This window comes from Ylistrum balloti, unplaced genomic scaffold (assembly GCF_031769215.1).
Source record: "Ylistrum balloti isolate Yb309-2 unplaced genomic scaffold, AGI_CSIRO_Ybal_v1 Utg371224, whole genome shotgun sequence".
In the NCBI taxonomy this organism is placed as follows: Eukaryota; Metazoa; Mollusca; class Bivalvia; order Pectinida; family Pectinidae; genus Ylistrum; species Ylistrum balloti.
Genome location: NW_026782663.1, coordinates 99334 through 122555, shown reverse-complemented (window position 1 = coordinate 122555; position 23222 = coordinate 99334). Strand labels below are relative to the sequence as shown.

Below are 23222 nucleotides of genomic sequence, written 5' to 3'. Positions count from 1 at the left end.
GAAGAAGAGCCTGTTACTGTAATTACACACAAATATTGTGTATTTGAAAATACATTAAGAACATTATACGAGCAATGAGTTGCAATAACTAATACGTGTGACTATCCGTTTTAATCTAACAAGACTTGATCCTGTGTGCTCAGCCATGTAGGTATATTCATGGTCGTGTGACGTATGTAGGTCTCTGTGATATGATAGAGTGACACCCCATCTAGATCTTGTTAGTTCTCGTCTGATTGACTTCATTGTCCACTTGACTTTCATTAACTTGTGTCTACATTGTCCAAGTATCAATACGTATGTAAAGTGAAATTCAATCGGTTTAAAAGGATCGGCCTCGAAGCTTTATTGAAACTGTCACATGAGGAATGAATAAAGTCCAGCGATTTGACTTTTATTATTTATTATTATTTATTATTATTTATTTATCATTTATTAAGAATTGTACTATTCAATTTCTCTACTATTTACTATTATCAATCATTTTACATTCATAATAGAGGTCATGTTACTTTATTATATCAGCTGAATTCCTATTTGTGTGAATAAAGACATTTATTTTAATTCTGTGTGTATTCACTCCCATACTCATTTAAATTCCTTGAATATGAAATATAACATATTGCCATTGCATCCTTAGTTTGAAAAAGTAAACCACACACGTTGTTATGGTTACCAAGATCAAGTTTAGATAAATATACAAAATATGCTGTTGATGGCAATTAGGATGTTTGCGGATTTACTTTATAAATAATTTACATAATCATTTGTTATTCAATAAGTTATGACCCGATGTTATAGACAAGGTTTCTAAAAATACCAGAAAACTACATAGTACGTATAATTGAAATAAAAATATTTCAAAGTATCATCTTGTCTTATATATAACCTTTATCGTCTTCAACATATTTGATCTTCGATTCTGCTTTAGCAGTGAATCAAACATAATATCGGTTACAATAGAAAGATACTATGCTATTTTCAATGATACACACAAACTGAAAGGACACTTGAATGCTTTCAGAACAAGTACTGAAATAACATCAAGGGAACAAGTTCGTTTCTTATGACACACTTAAAAAGCTAAGCAATTATCACAAGTATTTAATCTGATCAGTAATGTTCTGTGTAATAAGCATGTCAAATTTCAGCTATTATGTGAACTTTAGCACACTACCTCTGCTTTCAAACATATTTCTAAACGAGTTACAAGAACATTAGAATAAAAAAGGTTGCGTCTTAAATTATTATATACTGATAAAACAATTTAATAAAAACTTAATCCGCAAATTCCAAATTTCTATTCCAAGCAAATGGTGATAATTACATCAATTGTATGTTAATGAAAATAATACTATATGACCCATTCTGGATTTATCTTGGCAGGAGTGACGGCAATGACCAGTACCAAGTCAATGGCAGCATTATCGAGGGCGAATCTTCCCATCCACGTCAACGACAGTGTGATTGTGGAACTGACAGAGGAGATACTGGAGGAGAGGTCCGCCAAGTTTCTACACTGTGCTGTCGACATTATCACCGACCCTTCAAGACGTCTTCTTCTCCACTTCCTCTCTATAGACATATCCAAGGACAACTTGACCCCTGACAGGTATGGTCTTTTATGTTTTTATACTATTCATATGAAAATATCCATATTACAAAAAGGATAATAATTGAATGCAAGATTTAGCCATTTTCTATTGAAGTAATGTACACACACCTCCCCCCCCCCATCCCCGCCCCCCACCACCACCACCAATCGAAATCCGTTTCCCATGTCTTCTGAAACGTACACTCTCTTTTTCCAGCGAATTCTGTTTCCCATGTCTTTTAAACAACTTTTTTCCACTCAGTTTATTGTGAAAAATTATCTCTTCATTACCATAAATGACAAACTAGTTACTGCAATATGTTTTAATTCAAACCATCCAACATTCTCATCATCAACGTTACATTCAATAACATTCCTCCACTCTGTCTTCGGCATTTGTTGGTGAAAAGTAAATGAATATGGGAATGTTTTCTGGTTTTATTTAATCATTCCGCTCGGAAAAGTGTTCTTAAAAAGATGATTTGTTAAGTTTCGGCCGGTCTGATGACATATTTCCTTCTAAATCGCTAATCATTTCAGTGTTTCATTGGTATGGACACATCTTTTACAGTTCCGTGACCTCCTTATTTCGGCGCACTGCTTCTATCTACATATTTCGTCTTTAGGCTGCCATTCTTGCAGACCTCTGTCACAGTGAACACATTTTAGTAAGCAATTAAGGGGAAATAACTCTTAGAAAATCGAAACATAAAGCTGCGCTTTGTAATATGTTGGTCATCTTTAACAATTATAGGCTACACATATACGACTACCGATTGGGTGGCGAGGTGAAGCAGGTGACACCTGTGATGGGTCTATTTGGCGTGTACGATTCCTACTTTAAGGACACAAGCCCGGGGGTCATGGATTACAAATCCTCCCGTAATAAACTCCGCCTGGATTACATGGGCAAGCCAAACCTTATTTATAGCGGTTTCAGAGTGCTCATTACGTCATTTACAGGTAAGTGGAGTTTCAGAAAATTAATAACTCATTTACAGGTAGATAGAGTTTCACAGTACAAATTACAAATTTTGCAGGAAAGTGGAGTTTCAGAGAATCCATTACGTTATCTAAAGGTAAATGAAGTTTCAGAGTACTGTAAATGATACATGTTACTCGTAAAATCAAGTATTTGTCAATAACTATATCTATATACATAAGTGTTTATCAGTTCTTAGACATATCTGTTCCTTGATTTATTAAAGTACCTACGAAATTAACGAAAGCAAATTCCAACGGAAGTTATTTCTTGTACAGCATGCTTAAATCAGAGTGAACAATGCTTTGTTATCTTTATTCCATAATGAAATGCAGGATTATTTGGCACTGGTAATATTTGAATGTCACTTTCACTTTCTTTGTGTCTAGAAGCTTTAAGCATTTAAATGTCACGATATTGATGACATTATTGAAATACCATTTCCATTTACATTATCAATGCTGATATTTTTTCAAAATACCTATATGAACCTTTCTCTGCTTGGAAAGGTGCAAATATACAAGAATGTAAGATACATAGTCACCAGTGCTTGATATAGAATGCTCTCAATTGCTTTATCATTTTCTAATTAACAAACCAGACGCGCATAAGGATGACTGTGATCGTCTACATCACCACTGCGGGAGGACCCAAATTTGTGTACCATTGTCAGTCATGTGTGACACTGAGTATAATTGTGGCGACGGCGACCAGACCGACGAAAATACCTGCCACCTGGTGGTGGACTCTGAGTGGAAAGGGGCGGGTAAGTTGTTAAAAAATGTTCAAACATCTGAGACTTTGAAAATGAGCAATTTTTAAGCTTTAAAAGATTATTCTAATTAAATCACCACCAACTTATAACTCAATGAAACCTTATTTGCTAATAAGTCAAGTTGTTTTCTTTCAATTAGTTAATTGACATATCTCATGAACTGTGATTGTAAATTTCATTTCCCTTTAATTTAAGTGAACCCAACATTGGATCTTAACGAAATAGATCATAGATAATGATGTTGTAGACTCTAAACATACGATGTAATATTGTGACATTAACTTCAGAAATACTTGCACACTTTTCAGGTATTCCTAGGCATGTTATGCTATACTATAATCTTCTGAAATAACGTTCTTGTGCCATACCACGTGTTTTGTCTGTCCATGCTCTAACAGTATGATGGTTTACATTACAGAGGCTACCATTACAGCTGTGGTAGCTGCTGGTGTTTCCATATCTCTTTTCCTTCTGGTGATTGTTGCTGTCTTTTGTTACCTCAAGAAATACAACAGGAGAAGGTATGTTGTTAAAAAACTTTTGTAGCCTGCATTTTCTATTAAGTAGACACAGGTACAGTCCGTTACTTATACAAATAATTACATAAAATGAAATTAGTATGATTATCATTAGGCAAAAAGTTCGTGAATGTACAGAAATTAACGATATCCAATGAAACAAACTTTCAGGAATTATACTTCCTTTTACAGCTATATTAGACAACAAAGTGTCCAAATGTATGCCAAAAGAAAGGCCAACGGGGACTGGACAATCGGGAATAACATCGACACGTTAGGGGTCACTAAGATATACGCCCCGCCCACTTATGAGGATGTCGTTAGAAAGGACGAGAATGAGGAACCTCCCCCTGCATATGACATCGTGTCTACACTACCCCGTTCAGACAACCAGGGGTCACCATATTCAGTGCGGTCAATGAATAGGGTAACAGTTGTGTGTATCGAACGTCCCTGCGATAACGACAATACAGAAAATCAAGAAGAGTGCCAAACAGAATCAGTATGTGTTGTTGCTCCTGAAGAAGAACAAAATAAAACGAATGTATATCAAAATGTCACTTCTTGCCTTCAGGAAAATACTTACCCTGACAGTGAACCATTGATTAGTGTCTCAGATAAAAGTGTTTCTAAATCCGACAATTGTTCCCAGTCAAGTTCTTCCGGTCACGAGCAGGATTCTGGGACTTTCGCTGAGGAGTGCTCTCAGGAAAGTGGAAGCAGCAACTTGGAGGAGGATTTGATATCTGTTACATCAGATTTTCAAACGACAAACGATAAGGATAACATCGACAACGGTACTTTAAAAATGGGAGATAAAACTCCAGACTACTCTAATCGGATATGTCTGATGAACTGTGATGATATTGAATATGTAGACACGGTGGATGACATGAACGGGAACAAAGTGTAACTATAATTGCATGGCATGTCCATCACAAGAAATTATTCTTTTCTGTGAAAAGCTGTTAAGCAAAGTTACATCTGTCTGTTCATTCCTGTGAAGTGAATAATGATTGAAATAATCTGCTCCTAAATATGTATGTATAAGAGAATTTTTAACACAGACAAGAATTTTTCTTTGAGGATCTTGTAGTTATGTTGATTTCATCATAAAGGCCGGAATTAAACTTTTCTTTGCAAATTTAATATCGAAACGCAAAATAACACAGTACAAATGTATTTCAACAAAATCTTCAGCTGTTACAGACAGAAGAAAGTGGAATGTATCGTGTCTTTTTGAATTCATAAATAGAACATTTATTTAATTGAATAAAGCTACCAATAGCTGATTAAAACATGTCGCATATCTGGTCCGCCTACAAACCAAATCATATATAGACTTAATGTATAGCACCGTAAAACAACTTGCCAAATTCGTAGCATTTAACAAAAACCCATCACGGTATTGATTTCAAAGTACATCGATCTGGAATTGTTCTTTCGCTGTTAGAAATCCTACTGATATTCTTATTGTTTTACAAGAAAGGAAACGACACATCGAATCAGGCTCTTCCTTACATACACATTATCGTGCTGTATTTACATCTAGTTCTCCTTCAATAACTAGATACGTCTTGTTTTCTATATTTTATATAAGTTTTATGACGCTGGTGCTATTAGATGTATTTCATGTATATATATGATCAATGAAGTAATAACGACAATACGGACACGTGAATTGTCAATCTGCCCCTTTATCAAGACACAAATATTACATAAATTACATCACATACATAGAACATAAAACATATACAAAGTTATAAATAAAAATCGGGAACGGTAATGTAAATTTAGGTGTCTCGATAATCCCTATGGACGCCAAATGTCCTTTATAAGGGGCTAAAAACCATCTGATGATGTTATATGAAATATGGTAATCAAATATCAAAAATGTTTTATATAAATCATATATATATATGATTCGTACCCTGTCGATCAAATTTCCGGATGATTTATACTTTTTGACCTTTAATTATCCCACATATGATTTGAACTTATGTTTATTAATTGATCGTCATGTATCGTTTGTCAAATCAAGCAACAAGCGTAAATCATATCATTTAATTCTCTTGTTCATTTCATTCATATCTTTCTGTTCTCTTGTTATAATTGGATGAAAGAATGTATTGGTGATTACAATTAATTATTAAATTTATTTCATTCGAGAGGAAAAGATGTTAGTTTATTTTATTGTTAAAGTCCTTTGGGATGCTTTATATATTCATTTAATTAAATATCGACATATTTCATACATCACTTGTGTTACATTTAAAATGAAGGTAGTTGTAAGATGTGTTCATTTTGATATAATACTTTTAGCTTTAGAAAGAATTGTGTAGTTGAATGTTGCTGCGATTTTATTATTTTGAGTACAGTGAATGATAGCTTCAATATGAATAAATTTCAATTTGTAATAAGCCTAGTTATTATGTTTTGAATCACGAGTTGCGCCCCCTGATACATTTTAAAAACAAATCTATAGATCAGTGTATTTGTATTGACTTTGTATTTTATTTCCTACTCTCTGAAAAAAAGTTTGAAATCTTTCCACTTAATTATGTTAGCTTGATATCATAGCAGAATTTCTTTCTGTAGAGAAATCTCCTTGTATGACAGTAACACTCTTCTCGCTACTACACTTAATGTGAAAAAATATCTTGATTTAAGTTTTCCATCACAGCATACGTGCATTATTTTCTGATGAATTTTGTATAATTAGTCGGCAAGTTTTTTTCATCATAAACTTTATTTACCTCATTCAAGCTCAGTTTGTTACAGAATAAAGTTACAGTGGATTTAGACATCCAGAGACCAATATAAGTACAAGGCCTGTTGATCAAATAGTCATGTTGGCAAAGTTTTCTACTTTTTGTCAATCTAGGTGTGACAAAGATTGGTCATAGTGACAGAAATTCTGCCAGGTTGAAAGCTCAGTGTCTGTAAAGACCCATTCGTTTTATCTTAAACAAATATAACCTTGAGGTTTCCTGAATTTAATACTCCGGTATATGAATCAAGAAAGCTTACCTGAGCACCTGGTCCTACACCTGGTTTTCAATGAGTGTTAATGTAAATCATGACTTTGTCTTATGTATGTGTTGATATCTTAAATTAAATATACTATTAATATGAATTGTAGTTTGTAATAGAAATAGTTTCATATATAAATAAAACGGACATAATGGTTCTACTAAAGCTTTTAATTCTAGAAAGCAATATTCAACATTAATAAATATTCTAGCATCTAACTAACTAAGATATGTAAATACTAAACACAGATACATAATGTACAATAGAGAGAAATAAATCATCGTTTGTCTAACGTCCAAGTAGCCACGGCTTTCTAAATGTAGCTCATATAATGATAAATGGTCGTTCACACCTCTGACATATAAATTGGGACAAATTTTATCGTCAGTGCGTTCTATGTATACAATTAACTGAAAAACATTTATCAGAATCAGCATTAACTCGTTATTATTTCGATATTATTTGTTGATATCTGTTATATAACAATGCGCTAAAAAATAAACGTTTAATCAGGTGTTGTTGAGCTTAGTTCAATAAATCAGATAACTGACATATACTTTCAAATTGGAAATTAGAAACCAAAACGATAAAGTTCAATATTGTCATATTCAATATCAAAAAGAACCAGTGGAGTGGTTTTGTTTTTTGGAAATTAAAGAAACCATCTACATCACTAATAACAGAAAAGTAAACAAAAACACTATAATAGTAAATATATTAGCTAATAAACAACTAATTGAGCATATTAACATATGTAAATAACTATTGACTAGAACTACCGCTTAATAAATAAATAATAAATAGGCCTACGCAATCACGCACACAATTATGTATCTGATCATTATTGTGGAAATGTTGTCCGCAGAAATAATCAGTTACATAGATACTTAACACCATCACCATTAATGAACTAACGATTTCAATCGTATATCAGAACATTGCATGTTCCGTTGAACAGTGCTAAACTGAAGAGTGTATAAAAGACACATCATACCAACGCTGTAGACACTGTATAACTGGGCATATACACATTAATCCGTGTGAAAATTCCTTATTCAATATATATATTGTCATTTTTCAAGATATTGTAAACCATTTCATTCGCTGCTCACTTTCACTATTTTCGTAACACGAAATAAGTGCGGTTATCAACAGGTCATTGACGTGTTGCAGAAGGAGGAAACAGATGTGAGATTCAGGATAATTTGTTATTTGGATCTATTTTGTCTAATTCTTAATTTGTATCGGAAAGGCGCTATTCACGTCTGCGTATATATCCTCCCTGACGTAATTTACGGCTTAATTGCTTGATAAATCGCCAGCGAAAAAAGGTAGTAGCCTGTTTGCACTACGAGGTCAGTGTATGATGGTTACCGCACAAACTCGCGGTAATACCAGTTATACAGTGTTACTACTACTATTACTACTACTATTACTACTACTACTACTACTACTACTACTACTACTACTACTACTACTACTACTTTTACTACTTGCACTACAAATCATATTAGTAAATACACATCCGTAGATTTAATCAAATGATGTTTGACATCGGAATGATAAACATGCTGTACATTCAAACTGTTATTATATTTGTATTAGTTTTTGTTAGTAACTACGTCTACAAAACACAACCAACACTACTAACCACACCTTCTACTAACTACTGTTAAAATACTAAAACTACTGCTACAAAAGAAAACCAAACAAGTGTCACGCAATTATATGTATGATATTGTACATTGTGTTTTCATGTTCTGTTAAAAATCGAAATAGATTTGGAGTAATAAACCAAACAAAGTTATCTGAATTTTGATAAAATATCGTTAATGTATGCAATAATCAAGTCCTTTAAAGAAACTTTCATTCTGCTTGTATTTAAGTAACGCGGTAGGATGTACGGTAAATATTATCTGAGAGAATATCTTAGACTCCAATACATATATGGGTATGTTATTGTTTCAAATGGAGTCGAAAAGACAAAATAAATTATGCATGTTATCTTGGTGAAAGACTGTCGATGAAAGAATTCGTTTGCTTTATATCTTCTGCGTTGGATGACCTTTAGAATTCTACTTCAAATTTTATAATAAAACATTAGACCTATTGTAAATCTTATGTATGTCAATGCAGTTGTAAAACGTATCTATGACTTAAAGTGTAATTGTTATACTGAATGATGATAATGATAAAGCACACTACTTGTATTACTATATGAATGCAAGCTATCGTAACAAAATCAAATCCATGCAAATTCTCGAGTAATATATTGAAAGCAAACACTACTACTACTACTACTACTACTACTATTACTACGACTACTAATTACTGCTACTTCTACTACTACTTCTACTACTACTAATTAATATTACTTCTACCTCTACTGCTGCTAGTACTGCTACTTGTAAAGCCTCCACCACAAACGTAAACACTATAAATTCTATACTACTTTATAAGATATAATTTGTTAAAAACCACCACCAAAACAAACATACTACTACTACTACTACTACTACTACAACCTACTTCTACTACTACTACTACTACTACTACTACTACTACTACTACTACTCTACCACAATAATATCATGCATGCAGAAATGGAAAAACCGATAGAAGATCGATCATGAAGTGATAAAAGTAGTGTGCATTTCAATGTGATGGCGTTTTCAAAAATCTTCTTTTCTTGTATTGAAGTGTATATTCCACCAGTCAACATCCATCTGTTGTCCACCTTATCTTTAATGTGTCTTCCAATCCCGACACCATTTGCATACCCATTGCTGAAAGAATGGAAAAGTTCATAAACTAACATAATTGTTAAAACTCTTACAGTTATCCAGGATTCGAAAATTGAATAAGAAAATTATGTTTATCCTATTTTTTGTTTTTAAAATGAGCATGGCAGATATATTTTCTTGTTGCTTGAAGTTAAATGTATGTTAGTGCATCACGATTTTAAATCAAGTGCCACAACTGTCGGGTTTTAGAAGAAATGTATACACAACGAAGGAAGATGACGTTCATGGGTAATTTATCATTTTTCTCACTTAATTAACATGTACATTATGAAAATAAGCAGTGAGACACACATAATTGACCAGTAAAGGACTCTGCTACGAGGAGAACGTACACTAATGAAAAGCCAATTGTAACATTACAGTTTGGCGCAACCATTTTGTATGGTATTCTATAGAAGCTCTTTATATAATTTACACCGACAATGCTTTTAAATAACATTCAGACAGAATAAGGTGGACCATAGCTTTATTTCTATTATTTCCACAGCTATTGTTCGTTGCCAACAATTAATCATATACTTACCGAAGTTATTAGCGTCCCCAAAGTGATATTATTGAAATCAGAGTGTCTGATATGGAGACTGCCTTTACCAATCAAGAGACCAAGGGTTGATGGCGACTTCTGGCGCGGAAAATGTAGCTGCTTTATCATGATGAAGATGTCGACTATATCTTCCTATGAGGTGGCAAGTTGATATGCGAAGTATTCCCGTTTATGACAAATCCATATGTCAAAAACAGTGTCTGACGGAATATAATAATTGCATTCATCTGTTGTCTCAAGAGTTCATGCACGGTGCTTGTGGAATAGTAAGGGATAACGAGTTACAGATGTTTTCGGATTACGATATTGTGCAGAATCCAATGAACTGTGATATCTAGCTGGAGGTACCGAACATGACATCCTGGCAAGAGTGGCATGTTTCCTTGCCTGTGATCAATGGTGATAGTAGTCATGAGGTGCTGTATCGTAACAGGACGATTTTACGATAATCCGTCTCTTTCGGTCATATGTACTGTTTCATGCTCTTACGATCTGAAACCGCATAAATATAATTGTAATATAAGAGTACGTATGAACATTTATGTTTAATTACCTGATAAATTCAAATTTAAAAAGACATTGTTGAATGATCAAACTTTGATATGCAAAGAAAATATTGAAAACAAATCAAAGAAAAGAGACCAGAAGAAGATCTCGACGCATGGATGATTTTAAAAGTGATTTATAAACATTCACAACATATATCAAGATAACTTCTTTTGAATCTGTCTAATTTCTGCTTTTAACAAAAAAAGAAGTTTAACAAAAATATTTTGTTTCATTTGTTAACGTGAAAGATGATGATACATCGAGTGTCGACATGCACTGATAAGGATGTATACAGTTCACTTGTTTTAAGAGTATAGATATTTTATGGTGTGTTAACAGTTCAACTTAACTCGTTGTCCTCGTTGTTCTGAATGTGTGTTTTAAAATGAAAATTGCACTTTAAACTTCCCGCAGGAAACATTCTATACCTCGTTCTTTGATCAAAACTATGAAAGTTTGTCATCAATTGGCTTAAGTTTCCGTATGTTGAGTCTTTCCATGTACACAAGGAAAATATTCGTAAAATATTTAATATTTCCTTAATATTGATATACACAAAGAGCAATTATCTTCATGTCATATTTATTAAATTAGTGGAGCATTAGAACCGTCGCATAACAATACAGAATGAAATGAATTAGTTTTTTTTTCATAAATTCATCGAAAACATCTTTCAAAATAATATAACTATTAAGAAAATAAAGCTACTTACATCAGCGTATACCATAACACCGTACTGTTTCAATGGAAAGACTGCAAACCATCTGCTCATTTTCACAGTATATTGGGTATGTGATAATCCATTCACGGGTTTTACATGGATGTGAGTGTGATGTGTGTTGGTGTGGAGGTGTGATGTATGCGAGAGTGATGGTGATCGTCTAATGTGTGTGTGCTGGGTTGAGGTTTATACCCCCCTATATATACGTCTAAGATATGTAGGTCACAAGACAGGTCAGCGATGTTTACTCATGTGTGATAATGTAATGAACGAGGAGGAAGAATATACATTACGTTTCAGTGAGCATACTAAACAACCACCAGCCAAGACGTAAATGTATGATAAGCTTGAAAATATATGAATCATTTTCTTCTTTCATGTTTTATGTTTATTAACGTACTTTAAATGAATATGCAAAAACTGAAAATCATTATCACTTTTATTCGTTATAATAATAATTGATTGATTTGGTATACATATTTTTTTAATTGAAAAGAAGAATTCGTGTTAAAGCTGATGTCAAATGATCGATAAATTCGAGTAGATATAGGATACACTAGCGAAGATAACAATCAAGTATGTGTTGTGACTAGACAAAACATAATGAAAAACGCATCCCAGTGGAACGTGACAATACAATATTATCGCCACCATGGAATGATCTGATACGAAACGTAACACACTAAAGTGCAGATTCGGTGGCAACAGTTAAATGAAATCATTGTTAAAATCATATCCATTTGTCAGTCATATCGCTCCCCTGGATTCTAAACCCATTCATAAGACCAACATTTGCTGATATGAAGAATAATAAAGTATGACCATCTCCTAGTCCAATATATTACATTATCCCGACCTTTTGACAATTGAACGTAAAATACAATTCATTGCATTCTGTGGTCTATGAATACTATTACATACCATTTGGCATATGGCTTGTTCGGGGCACGAAGTAGAAAGATATAACCGATAAATTTAAATGGTGAGATGCATTTTACGGTGGAGTGTAATATTTCCCACTATGTGGATTTAAGATGTAGATAAAATTTCTGCTGAATATGCGGAGTCAGATATATTGAAGCAGATTAATAATTTTGTAGACATTTGATAATGTGTGGCAGTGTTTTCTGTTAGGGTATTGTACCTTCCACAATAATCCAACTCACCTGTATGTATTGTTAATGTTGAGTAGCAAATAGTTAAGATAGTATACATACATATTGTTACACTTATCATAATATATTTCTAACTATCTAAATGAGGCATATAAACAAGACAAAGTTGGGAAGATGGTGCGATATTTTGAATGTATAGTTTACGTATTTATGTGTACTCGTTATTAGATTTAAGGTTTTGAAGTAAAAAAACCGGGTGTATAATTTTGATTTCCTTGATGTTAATACAATTTCCGTCAGATTATCGGCTTTGCAAAGTATAAACTATACTATACAGGGTAGTTTAAGTAGCAACAGACACTACCTACATGTGTATGCACATCGAAGGTGAATATTTAAGAGAATAAGATGCATACACATAGTCACTATATTGTGACCTTGTCATATTATTATTGTTTGGGAACTTTTGATGAATTACAAGCAAACTAAAAATCGAGTTTTATAGAGGTTACTTAAGTTGGACCTACTTCAAGTATAAAGCTATTTCACATTTATTCCATTGATAGTATTAGGGGAACATTATCTTATTTCTGAATACTAGAAATGTAAAAGCTGTTTGTAAATGTCACAGAAACGAAACAGCCTACATGTACACGTAACCCAAGGAGCTCAGTAACTGAATCCTGGTGTGTTGAAACTAATACACATGTGATACCCAAATTAATTTACATCGATCTAGGAAATATGTCATCTAATCAAAGTACACATTGATAAGCTCACTGTTAAATAGCAGATTATGGCGGGGATCGCGCGACCTAAAGTGATGGCATTTAGATAGATTGCATCGGCTATTTCATTCAATCAGTAAAGAACAGCAGTTGATTTCACACACTTTCCGCTTCTTTTTCAATCTACCTATCGTTCCATGAAAAACATTATCCTCATAAGTCAACATGTTGGAACAGGTGTGGAAGTATAAAAAGAATCTTTATCTCCTGTCTTTCTCTCAATGCTGTCATTATGGTGTCAATTAAGTATTCCATATATTAAATCATACATATTTAACATATATCTTTGTGGTATGAACACTCCGTGGGAGATGGGATAATTAACCTATGAACACGTTTTTTAATTGATGTTTTGAAGACCTTGCAGGGGCTATTTTGAATCTAAGGAAGATAATGTCAGAAATGTACCCATCTTGAATTGATCTTTAACATAGTTGTACAATATCTTTACATTATACCGACATAAAGATTTGAATTAGAATATTAAACAATAACATGTATCCAACTAGGACGACCATATATGTATTATTCATGTTACCATCTATTATCGTTTACCGCATGTGCTGAAAATCCTATACTTTTTTGTATTATGTCGAAGCTAGCACTAATAGAGCAGCCATTGAATTTTAACCATAGCAGTACATAAATTTTAAAAGACTGCTCCTTTACTTTTTAAACGTGTCCGTGCATAAACACATTTTCTAATGGTGACAGGTCTTTGATAATTTGATACTTATTTAATCAACCTCTGACCTATCTGATAAACTTGACGTCGTTTCATGGCTATTAAAAAGGGGTCAAACGTGTAACTTGATATTACATTTTGCTGCTTAGCTAATTTGATTTCAAGTTTCTTGCCATATTAATATTACTGGTGGCATAGTCTAATTTCTTAATTGTATTAAATAATATTTTATCATGTTGAAGAAACGCCAAGAAATTGTTTCAAAAGTGGTATTAGAAAGATTATAAGGAAAGTTATGGCTCAATTGATGTACTTTTTGTCAGCAGTTTTAGTGGGTTTTTTCTAATGTAAATGTGGAAAAGTAGTATTCCATGTAGGTTACATTTAACTTGCCTACTGCCTTAACAGGACCATAAGTTTTCTCCTATTATCATTCAATCTACTCATCCACCCTTTGACTAGATTATAAAAACCACAGACTATTTCTACATACAAATTGATATTTTTTCAGGGACAATTAAAGAGAATTAAAACAAAGAAATCAACCTTGTGTCATAAAATATTTTAGAAAATTTGATTTTGCAAGTCAGTGTAATAGTATCAGAAAGTTCGTCGAAATTTAAGTTTGGTAAAACATGCAGCATCTTCCAAAATAGGAGACGTATCAGACTCAAATGATTAAAAAAGCTCGGAGATCGATACCAGTATTTTAGAGTACAGTGTAAAATCAAGACTACCCAATCCTTCAACGAGTAAATACATGTGTATCCACTGGAAGATGGTATGATATACCATGCCTTGTCAACATTTAACAATTCAATATCTAATTTATTTCAACAATGGTGTAATGTTATATCAGATCATTGCTGCATTGACACATGCCCTGATCAGTATTCTATGGATTATACCAGAGGGTAAAAAAACACCTGACATTTTATGCTCGAACGGTTTTTGACTTGAAATGTATGTGAAACCAATCATACCAAAATCAGAGATACGTGTCTATGTATCCTGAAGTCAATAAGAGTAATATATAGATTTTTACTTTACAGGTTTATAAGTACAAATATCTTCGAGATATATGAGATTGAAGCATATGGCGTTCGTAATTCAAGTTACTAAGTTTATACTCCTGTGAATACTTCGCAGGTGTGTGGGTTATATGAAATCATAACCACAAAACCATTTCGAGTACATATCGAATGTTACCCCTTGTTATTCACGCAATAGGCACGATATCGCATTTCGTAAGTATGAATTAATAAGTTCAAATCAAGTCGTCGAATATAATCTCAGTGAATTACGAAAATATGCCCATTGTTTATTCATGTAAAAGCCATATATAATATACATTCGACTCATGTCAACATGATTTAAATTCATATCTTCACTATACATACTTAAAGTATAGTGTTGACCTGTTTTAGATAAAGGTTATGTATTATTATGTAAATATTAATTTTATCCATATTTAGCGTACAAGTATTTCTCTATTAATTTTCATCATTTTTACACAAATAAATGCGTCCATTTTACAGATTTACGTAAGTCACTTTTCATACACGACGTTCCCGTCACAAACAACAAAATCAATGAGATTGTCATGGAAACCAAGCTGGTATATAATGTGTTCCCATCTGAAAATAGAAAACAAGCAAGACAATGTGTAATTTTTTCAGGAAATCACAATGCACTGGAAAAGATATCACAAACATTATAGAAATAGCGAAACAAGACATCATGAAAAATATCAAGTCGTTGAACACGATATCACAGAAATCCTATCGACGGCAGAAAAACAAAATGTACCTCATGTCATTTCAAAGCGACTACAATGTACTCAGAAAAATGCATAATTTTACAAATATTAAAGGTGAGATATTAGACGACAGATAAATATAAGCGGGAAAACGCATTAAGCATTGAGCATTAATAAAAAGATAAGAATGAGAAGAAAAATGTTTCCTTGCCTCGGAGCGTCGATGATTACCATGTTGGCACACTTTCCCTCAATAAGGGACCCGTGGGTGTTGGACTTTCCCAGGGCGGCAGCGGAATTTAAAGTGGCTGCAATCAATGCTTCCGGCATTGACATGCGCAATAACACGCATGCCAGATGTATAACGAGTGGCTGAATCACAAAATTAAAGAACAATTTAACTATCATTTGCATGTTTAAAATAAGACACACTCCAAGACCTTAAAAAATTTTAATCTTGAGGTGCAAAAAATCCGATTTTTTCTCTCTCTCTCTCTCTCTCTCTCTCTCTCTCTCTCTCTCTCTCTCTCTCTCTCTCTCTCTCTCTCTCTCTCTCTCTCTCTCTCTCTCTCTCTTCGGAACTTGTTATGTTGAATAATGAATGCATAAGAAATTGTTTATCTTATGGGTATATTAGACATACCATCGATGAACAAAATGCATTTGGATTAAAATCCGAGCCTAGAGCAACTGCCATCCCAGACTCTATCATTTTCCGGACCGGGGGTGGTTTCAGTCGCAGAATATAGGCCGTTGTAGGGAGGACGACACCGATGGAACCTGCTTCCACCATAGCAGATATTCCACTGTCAGAGATCTCCTCCAAATGACTTATCGCAAGTGCCCCAAGTTCTGCACCCATCTAATGGAAGAGGTATGATTTCATTTCTTGAAAATTACCATTTTCAGAATGCACTGAAAATAAATCCTCAATATCATAATCTTCTACTAGCGAACTGAATTGACTTACATGATTGTACCTGTTAACAGCATACAAACTGGCATTGGTTGGCGCCCAATCAACATATATAAGTATTTATTTAAGTATACGAAATATTTAGTTTACTTTATCCCAAATCATGCATGTAAAATATTTTAGACTCTACAAATGAAAAAAAAAATCAACAGCAGATTGAACATCTCTTTTCATTGAAACCGTCGCCACTAATTAACCTTACCCAATGAGCCATAGGAATTCATTTGTCATTCATCTTCCTTTGTGATGAATCCAAGCAGATAACACCAAGTTCAGTGTATAAACAAAACCGAAGCAAAAGGTAACAGTATCTACCTTAGCTCCCTCTAATGGATGAAGTTCGTCCCCGTGGAAATTGATCTGAAGACCCATGTTCTTGCCCTCGGTAAGAATACGACGTGACTGATCTATGTCAAATACTCCCTGTTCACAAAACACATCTATGTTGTCGACGGCTAGCTCTTTCTTCTTCATCATGTCTAGAATACAGGGCAACTGGACGGAAATTACGTCAATTGTGGCGTCTTCTGGATGCCCTCCTCTGAAAATATCACAGGTTGTTATTTCCTGTAATAGCTGTAATAATTGTTGCTTGTGATTTATTTCCAGTAAAAGAAAAAAGGTTCGAGTCTTGTTGTCATAGCTCTAGAAATAAAATTGTTATGACGTAACGACAAAGTCAAGTAATGGCGGGAATTCCCTAACTGTTTCTGACAGTTGTTTGCCACTCGCAACATCTGGCACTTATAGAAAATAAGGCTTTAGTTGTTCCCTCATAAGATAAAACATTCCGTATAAAGAACATTAAAAGCCAACAGGAACAATATAGATCGATGGAATACGGCTTATTTTGCAGTTTTGAACATTTGCCTCTATTCTTTTCGTCGACTTGGAGTTAACGTAACACATAATCTATATTTTGATTGTCTTCTTGTTACAAGGTAATACAATCTAGATTTAGTTACAAAAATATTTCAATGTATATGTTATTGCAAGCACATCAAAGTGAGTACAGAGGACTAGCCAAAAGGTACCAAAAAGACTTGCATACTTTGGCACAGCATGGGCACCACAGAATGTAGATGATATTCCTATTGGCATTTCCCTTCTCGCCCTTTCAATAACTTTTAGCATCTTCACTTCCGTCTCTTTGTTCAGTCCATAACCACTTTTACATTCGACTAATGTAGTCCCCGTCTTTAGCATTGAATTAAGTCTTTGTTTCAATCCGTGATATAGTTCCTCTTCTGACGCTTTACGCGTGTGTTCTACAGTGAAATGTATCCCTCCGCCAGCTTTGTGAACGTCCATGTATGTAGCACCTGCAAGCTGTTGATCATAAGGTTTGTATCATAATACATGATATAAAGTCATAGTATTGGTATCAGTTTGTTTCTGTAATAACCAATATGGTGGACAAAACATTTGGTGTTTGAAACTGTTTTTTCCCCAATATTTTGAACATGGGATGACAAATGGAACGCTTCGCCAGTTATTTGTAATGTGTATCTAATATGACCTAACATGAAATGGAATATTGTGGTGTTGTTAGCAGTGTATTGTAAATTGATTCTAATTCTGATCGCCTCCCACCTTATTCACACACCCCACCTTTCTACCCCATCCGCACCCCTCCCACTTTCCACTCAATCCACACCCCTTCGTCTTTCAGCCGCATCCACATTCTCCTCCTTTCCACCCCAACCCACAGACCTCCTCTTCCATCCCATCCACAGCCCTCTTCCTTTCCATACCATCCGCGCCCTCTCTCCTTCCAACCCCCACCCACACGTAATGTGGTGTTTGAATAATAATATCAAAACAAAACAAGCATACAAAGTCTATGTTATAGAAATAAATCAAGTTAAATGCTTGCTTACCTTCATCGCGAATTCGTGGACACGATCCCCAGCCCATACGGGATGTGTGTGTGCATCGACAAACCCTGTAGAAAGCATTTAACACGGATACAATGAATTATATATGCATAATTATGTAAATATGGCAAACATACAGAAAACATGGTCAGCGTCTTCAATTTTCACCTATTCTATCTATCCTGCAACATGGATCGAAACTCAGACCAGAGACGTATTCATGTGATATATACGTCTCTGCTCAGACAATCAAAGCTTCAACAATTTTGTTGTCCAATCTTTGTTTACCTGACGTTGACTTTACGCTGAATTTTGCCTGATGACGTACACCAAAATAATTGTTCCGCGTAGAAATATAATTCCAAACTTCAACGGGTATGACAGCGACTTTATTAATTTTCGTAAATAACTTGGTCTTTACAATAATATAAAACAGCTTATTCTAAAAGTTACTTATATTGTTAAATGTAATTTTCAAGTAAATTCAGAAAGTAATTCTGTCGAATTACCGCACGTGCTAAAATACAGCTGTTTCCCGTCATTGCCAAATACAGCAAAAATACATGTAGCAGATTTATTCCAGCAATAGCAGTGAGGATATAATCATCAATGGCCGGTGATTTACACTTCCCATGGGTCCTTTTTGGTACGTTTAAAATGAAGTTCATTTGTTACATGCAGTATTTGGCTGTTTTTATCACGTTACCTTAGCAGTTACGTCCTGTACTGTCGTCTGAAGAAAGCAACATTTGTCGTCACTGGAATGTTTACATTACCTGGCAACACGCATTTCCCAGAAGCATCTATGATACGGGTACTCTCACTCTCGATGTATTTCTGTTTCCGCTCTGATTCTTTACCAATAAATATGATCTTTCCACAACTGAATTCAAAATTTGAAATAATGAAAAGAACACGTTATGCAACAGCTGTCATTGAAATGATAAACGATATTGAAATTCAAGTTAAGTAAGTACAGATCTCCAAAAAACTCTGAACTGTTGTAAAACGTGTTATAAAATTATCATATTCAAGTCAATAACCAAATGAAAGGGATATTTTCCTCTGATGAAACATCTACAGACACAACTCAAGGAAAGTGACTCGTATACAAGACAAATAAAGTATCTGTCACAGCTTTATATTACCTAAAGAAATTGTGAAAGGAGCGCAGTTTTGATAAGTTAAGCTGTTGAATATGAAAATGCAAAAAAAAAACCGAATAATTTCCTGAATTTTAGTTACGCCAGTGATTCACTTGATATTTGATAGTTTAACCGTCTGACCCCTCTAACCGATAAAGTACCTGTTTGACACGACACTGATCCCGTCTCCACCTTCCTCTTGCAGTGTGTCTACCCGTTGCATCCCTTCTCCACATACCTTCAGGACGGGGTACTTCCTCACCTGCACCACCTGGCGAGCATTCTTGACGATGAGCCTTACGTCAGACATGCCGATTTCAGTGTAATGGGTTGTTTATAAACATGTGGTAAGTCGGTTAGTCGAGATAAGCTCCCGATAACCTTGAAAGGTCGATCTTAAAACTACGCGGTTCTACTCCCTCTTTTATCTACTATTACGAAGTTCGGATTTCGTGATGACGTAAGACGTGTTATCATAGAAGGGGTTTGGGGAGTGAAGGAGAAAGAATAAAAACAGGGGCAAAAGATAGTGGCGTTTTTTTTTAAAGCTAGACAATACTAGATTCAGAAAATAAAGCTTACTGGTAGGAAGCTAATTCTACATGATGAGTGAGTCGTAACTGGTAATCAACAATAATAAAAAGGCCAGCGAAAGGCTGTCATGCTAAAAATAGATCATGATGACCAAAGACCGCAATTTATCTGATTTGTTGACACGACGGTCACTGCCCTCACAAATCTCACCTTAAACTTGAAATGTACATTGCATTGGCCAAGTATGTCTCCTAGTGTGGTTTTGTACATCAGTGTGGTTTGTGCCAAATGATTCAGCTGGATAAAGAAACACACACATTTTCGTGGCCCGTGACATATCAACAGTATTTTAGTGTTAGTCATACTGTTACGATTTTGATGATTAAATGATTCGGAAATATTCAGATTTCAGAACTTCTACGGATGGCACATCTCTCATCATCATATCTAAATATAGATCTTGATTTCCTTGATAAGTGGGGTTGGGTGTAGCTGATTTTAATACTAGATTTGCGTATTTCAGTTCCATTTCATGATTGTGATTTCTAGTAAATGTTTATCTATGATGTGGGTATTCATTATGCTGAAGGTAAATCACAAATGGTGATCGGAGATATGACATATATTAGCTATACACAATTATACCAGATCAAAAAGGACAAATGTCATAAATGTGAGGCAGAATTCAATAATGAGGAAAAATACAAACAAAAACCAAACAAGCATGTCAGAGGACAATTTACAAAAAAAAAAATCGCCAGATATTTTAACAAGTTTCCACAAAGTCAATATGGCATTAACTATTTATTACGATTCGTGCCGAAATGTTGAGAAAGGACCTTTTCTAAGCAGAAAAAAAAAACAAAACAAAAATAGAAAAAAAAAGTTCCGGTTTCTAACAGAAATGGTCGGTAGTTAGGGATTATTTATTTAATTAATGTTTGCTCAAGCATCACATATTAATTAGGATATAATTATGCCCATATGTCAGGTATTTGTAATTGTTGCATGTGTGAATTATGATATATTTATCAAGTTCGAAGGGTTCTGATTATCTATCGGCGATTTCATTTTTGTTTTGGTCGTGGTCGATAGTCCGAATTTCTCACCATATAAAACATACAACTTTATTTTATTTTATTTTTTATTGACCTAGGGATCTAAGTGGGACTTAAATTAGTATAACTGGGGACATCTTCTTCAGTGTGTGGCTAGATGTCCTGCACTATGACCTACTGGAGCCAAAGTGATCATCACTACATCTACACATTGCATGGCTATAGTTATCTAACTTTTGTCCGCCATCTAACTAGTTGTTATTTTGAATCTTCAATCGACATTAGACAGGAATTAATTGAATTTTCTGGTTTTCAGGTGCCTAAAATTAGTACATTTCACCTTCAAATCTGACAACGTTATCGTGAACATATCATATCATTATGGCAAATCAGTAATAGTGATAGACTTTCATTTTCTGATCGATTTAAAATCAGTAGGTGACTAAATTGTCATTCTGAGATATAAGCAGGATTTACCTCGATGACGTCAATGTGTGTACTGTCGGAGTTTTGGCCCTTCTTTCGTGTAATTCAGATATCTTAACACGGCTCTTTATGATCACATGACATATTCTATAATCTATCTGAGTATTAACACATCATTGCATATGTCACATATGATGTCATTTTTAACAAAAGAAAAATCATTCTTTAATAAACATGAAATTCAATTTTAATCACACCGGGATACAACTGGCACATTTTTCATATCATGTTTCAATAAAACTGTAACAAGAGGTATTTTGAATAATTTACCTGAAAAAGCATCCGGGCAATGTAAACCCTTTACAAACATGAAATAAACCTGCACAAATTCAGTCTTTACGTAAACGTGGCCAGATATGACTATATTTCATTGATTGGGTATGTACAGTCTATTAAAGAGAACATTTGTAAGTCCGGTACAAGTATTAAACTGCACTGAACTGAGATTGACTTAACTTTACTCAGTTTAATAAACTAAACTTAATTTGTAAAAATCAACTCATTAGTAACAGTTAATAAAAAAATTAACTTGGTTTTTTAAATCTAAACTAACTAAATTTTATGTTGATTTTAAGGTCTATCTAATCTGTCTGTCGGTATTGAAATATATTTTGCTTAAAATGATTACATTTCCTTTCCATAAATGTACACATGTACACTGTAGTACAGCTCACGTCTGTCCTTAATGTCAATAAGGATGTGTTACCTTAATGCACGAAGAGTTACGTACCCTTCCAGTATATGACATCAACATCCGCTGAGCGTTTTAAAATTGTTACGATTCAAAGCGTTTTGTAGACGTAGATGATGTTGCCACGGAAATTGTAAACAGAATCTGAAGGGAAAACAAGGAATCGTTTTCCCGTTTCTTACTTGTCAGGTGAGACATAAATGTAATCTTTGACGATCGTCGTTTGCTAATTCAAAATGTACTGAACTGTTGTTATGTTGTTAATTTATATCGTCTCCTTAATGCCATAACATTTAAACAGATTAACAGAACAAAATAGTCAAAGAAACACGCCTTCGGCACCATGCATTAAATGCACACATTTGTGTGCCTTACTGAACATGTACAATTGTAGAAACATTTAAGTGAATAATACAACAGAGACGTTATGTATGGCTTACAGTGTGAGTCTATCTATACAATATCAAGATACACTTCACATGTAATAGCTTTTGCAATATAAATACTTTAATACATGTACATGATATGAGACGAATTTCATTTCAATTTGTTCTTGTTTACAGATCTGGCTTAAACGAAATTAACATC

General features: G+C 34.0%; 2 protein-coding genes and 1 long non-coding RNA gene across 3 annotated transcripts; 1 reads left to right on the top strand and 2 right to left on the bottom strand.

Moving 5' to 3' along the window:
- Positions 1 to 1358: 1358 nt before the first annotated feature.
- Positions 1359 to 4782, top strand: LOC132561546 (uncharacterized). The gene is made up of 5 exons (XM_060226245.1): positions 1359 to 1612; positions 2349 to 2557; positions 3178 to 3342; positions 3770 to 3872; positions 4062 to 4782. Exons 1-5 carry the CDS (start codon positions 1359 to 1361, stop codon positions 4780 to 4782), a joined length of 1452 nt encoding a protein of 483 aa, XP_060082228.1.
- Positions 4783 to 7057: 2275 nt separating this feature from the next.
- On the bottom strand, positions 7058 to 11647 carry LOC132561527 (uncharacterized). The gene is made up of 3 exons (XR_009554712.1): positions 11512 to 11647; positions 10230 to 10742; positions 7058 to 9688 (listed from the first exon to the last, which is right to left on the bottom strand). It is a non-coding gene; the product is annotated as an uncharacterized LOC132561527 (long non-coding RNA).
- A 4010-nt stretch (positions 11648 to 15657) lies between these two features.
- On the bottom strand, positions 15658 to 20175 carry LOC132561542 (probable imidazolonepropionase). The gene is made up of 8 exons (XM_060226242.1): positions 20027 to 20175; positions 19497 to 19603; positions 18724 to 18788; positions 17895 to 18172; positions 17159 to 17384; positions 16511 to 16729; positions 16079 to 16239; positions 15658 to 15745 (listed from the first exon to the last, which is right to left on the bottom strand). The coding sequence occupies exons 1-8, from the start codon at positions 20173 to 20175 to the stop codon at positions 15658 to 15660; spliced, it is 1293 nt and encodes a 430-aa protein (XP_060082225.1).
- Positions 20176 to 23222: the final 3047 nt, after the last annotated feature.

Coding starts and splice junctions, on each gene's coding strand:
- LOC132561546 (XM_060226245.1), top strand. CDS start 1,359: ATGACCCATTCTGGATTTATCTTGGCAGGAGTGACGGCAATGACCAGT. Junction 3,343..3,769: donor CTCTGAGTGGAAAGGGGCGG/GTAAGTTGTTAA, acceptor TTTACATTACAG/AGGCTACCATTACAGCTGTG. Junction 3,873..4,061: donor AAGAAATACAACAGGAGAAG/GTATGTTGTTAA, acceptor TTCCTTTTACAG/CTATATTAGACAACAAAGTG.
- LOC132561542 (XM_060226242.1), bottom strand. CDS start 20,175: ATGTCTGACGTAAGGCTCATCGTCAAGAATGCTCGCCAGGTGGTGCAG. Junction 18,173..18,723: donor TCCACGAATTCGCGATGAAG/GTAAGCAAGCAT, acceptor TATGATCAACAG/CTTGCAGGTGCTACATACAT. Junction 16,730..17,158: donor ATCCATTAGAGGGAGCTAAG/GTAGATACTGTT, acceptor CTCTTCCATTAG/ATGGGTGCAGAACTTGGGGC.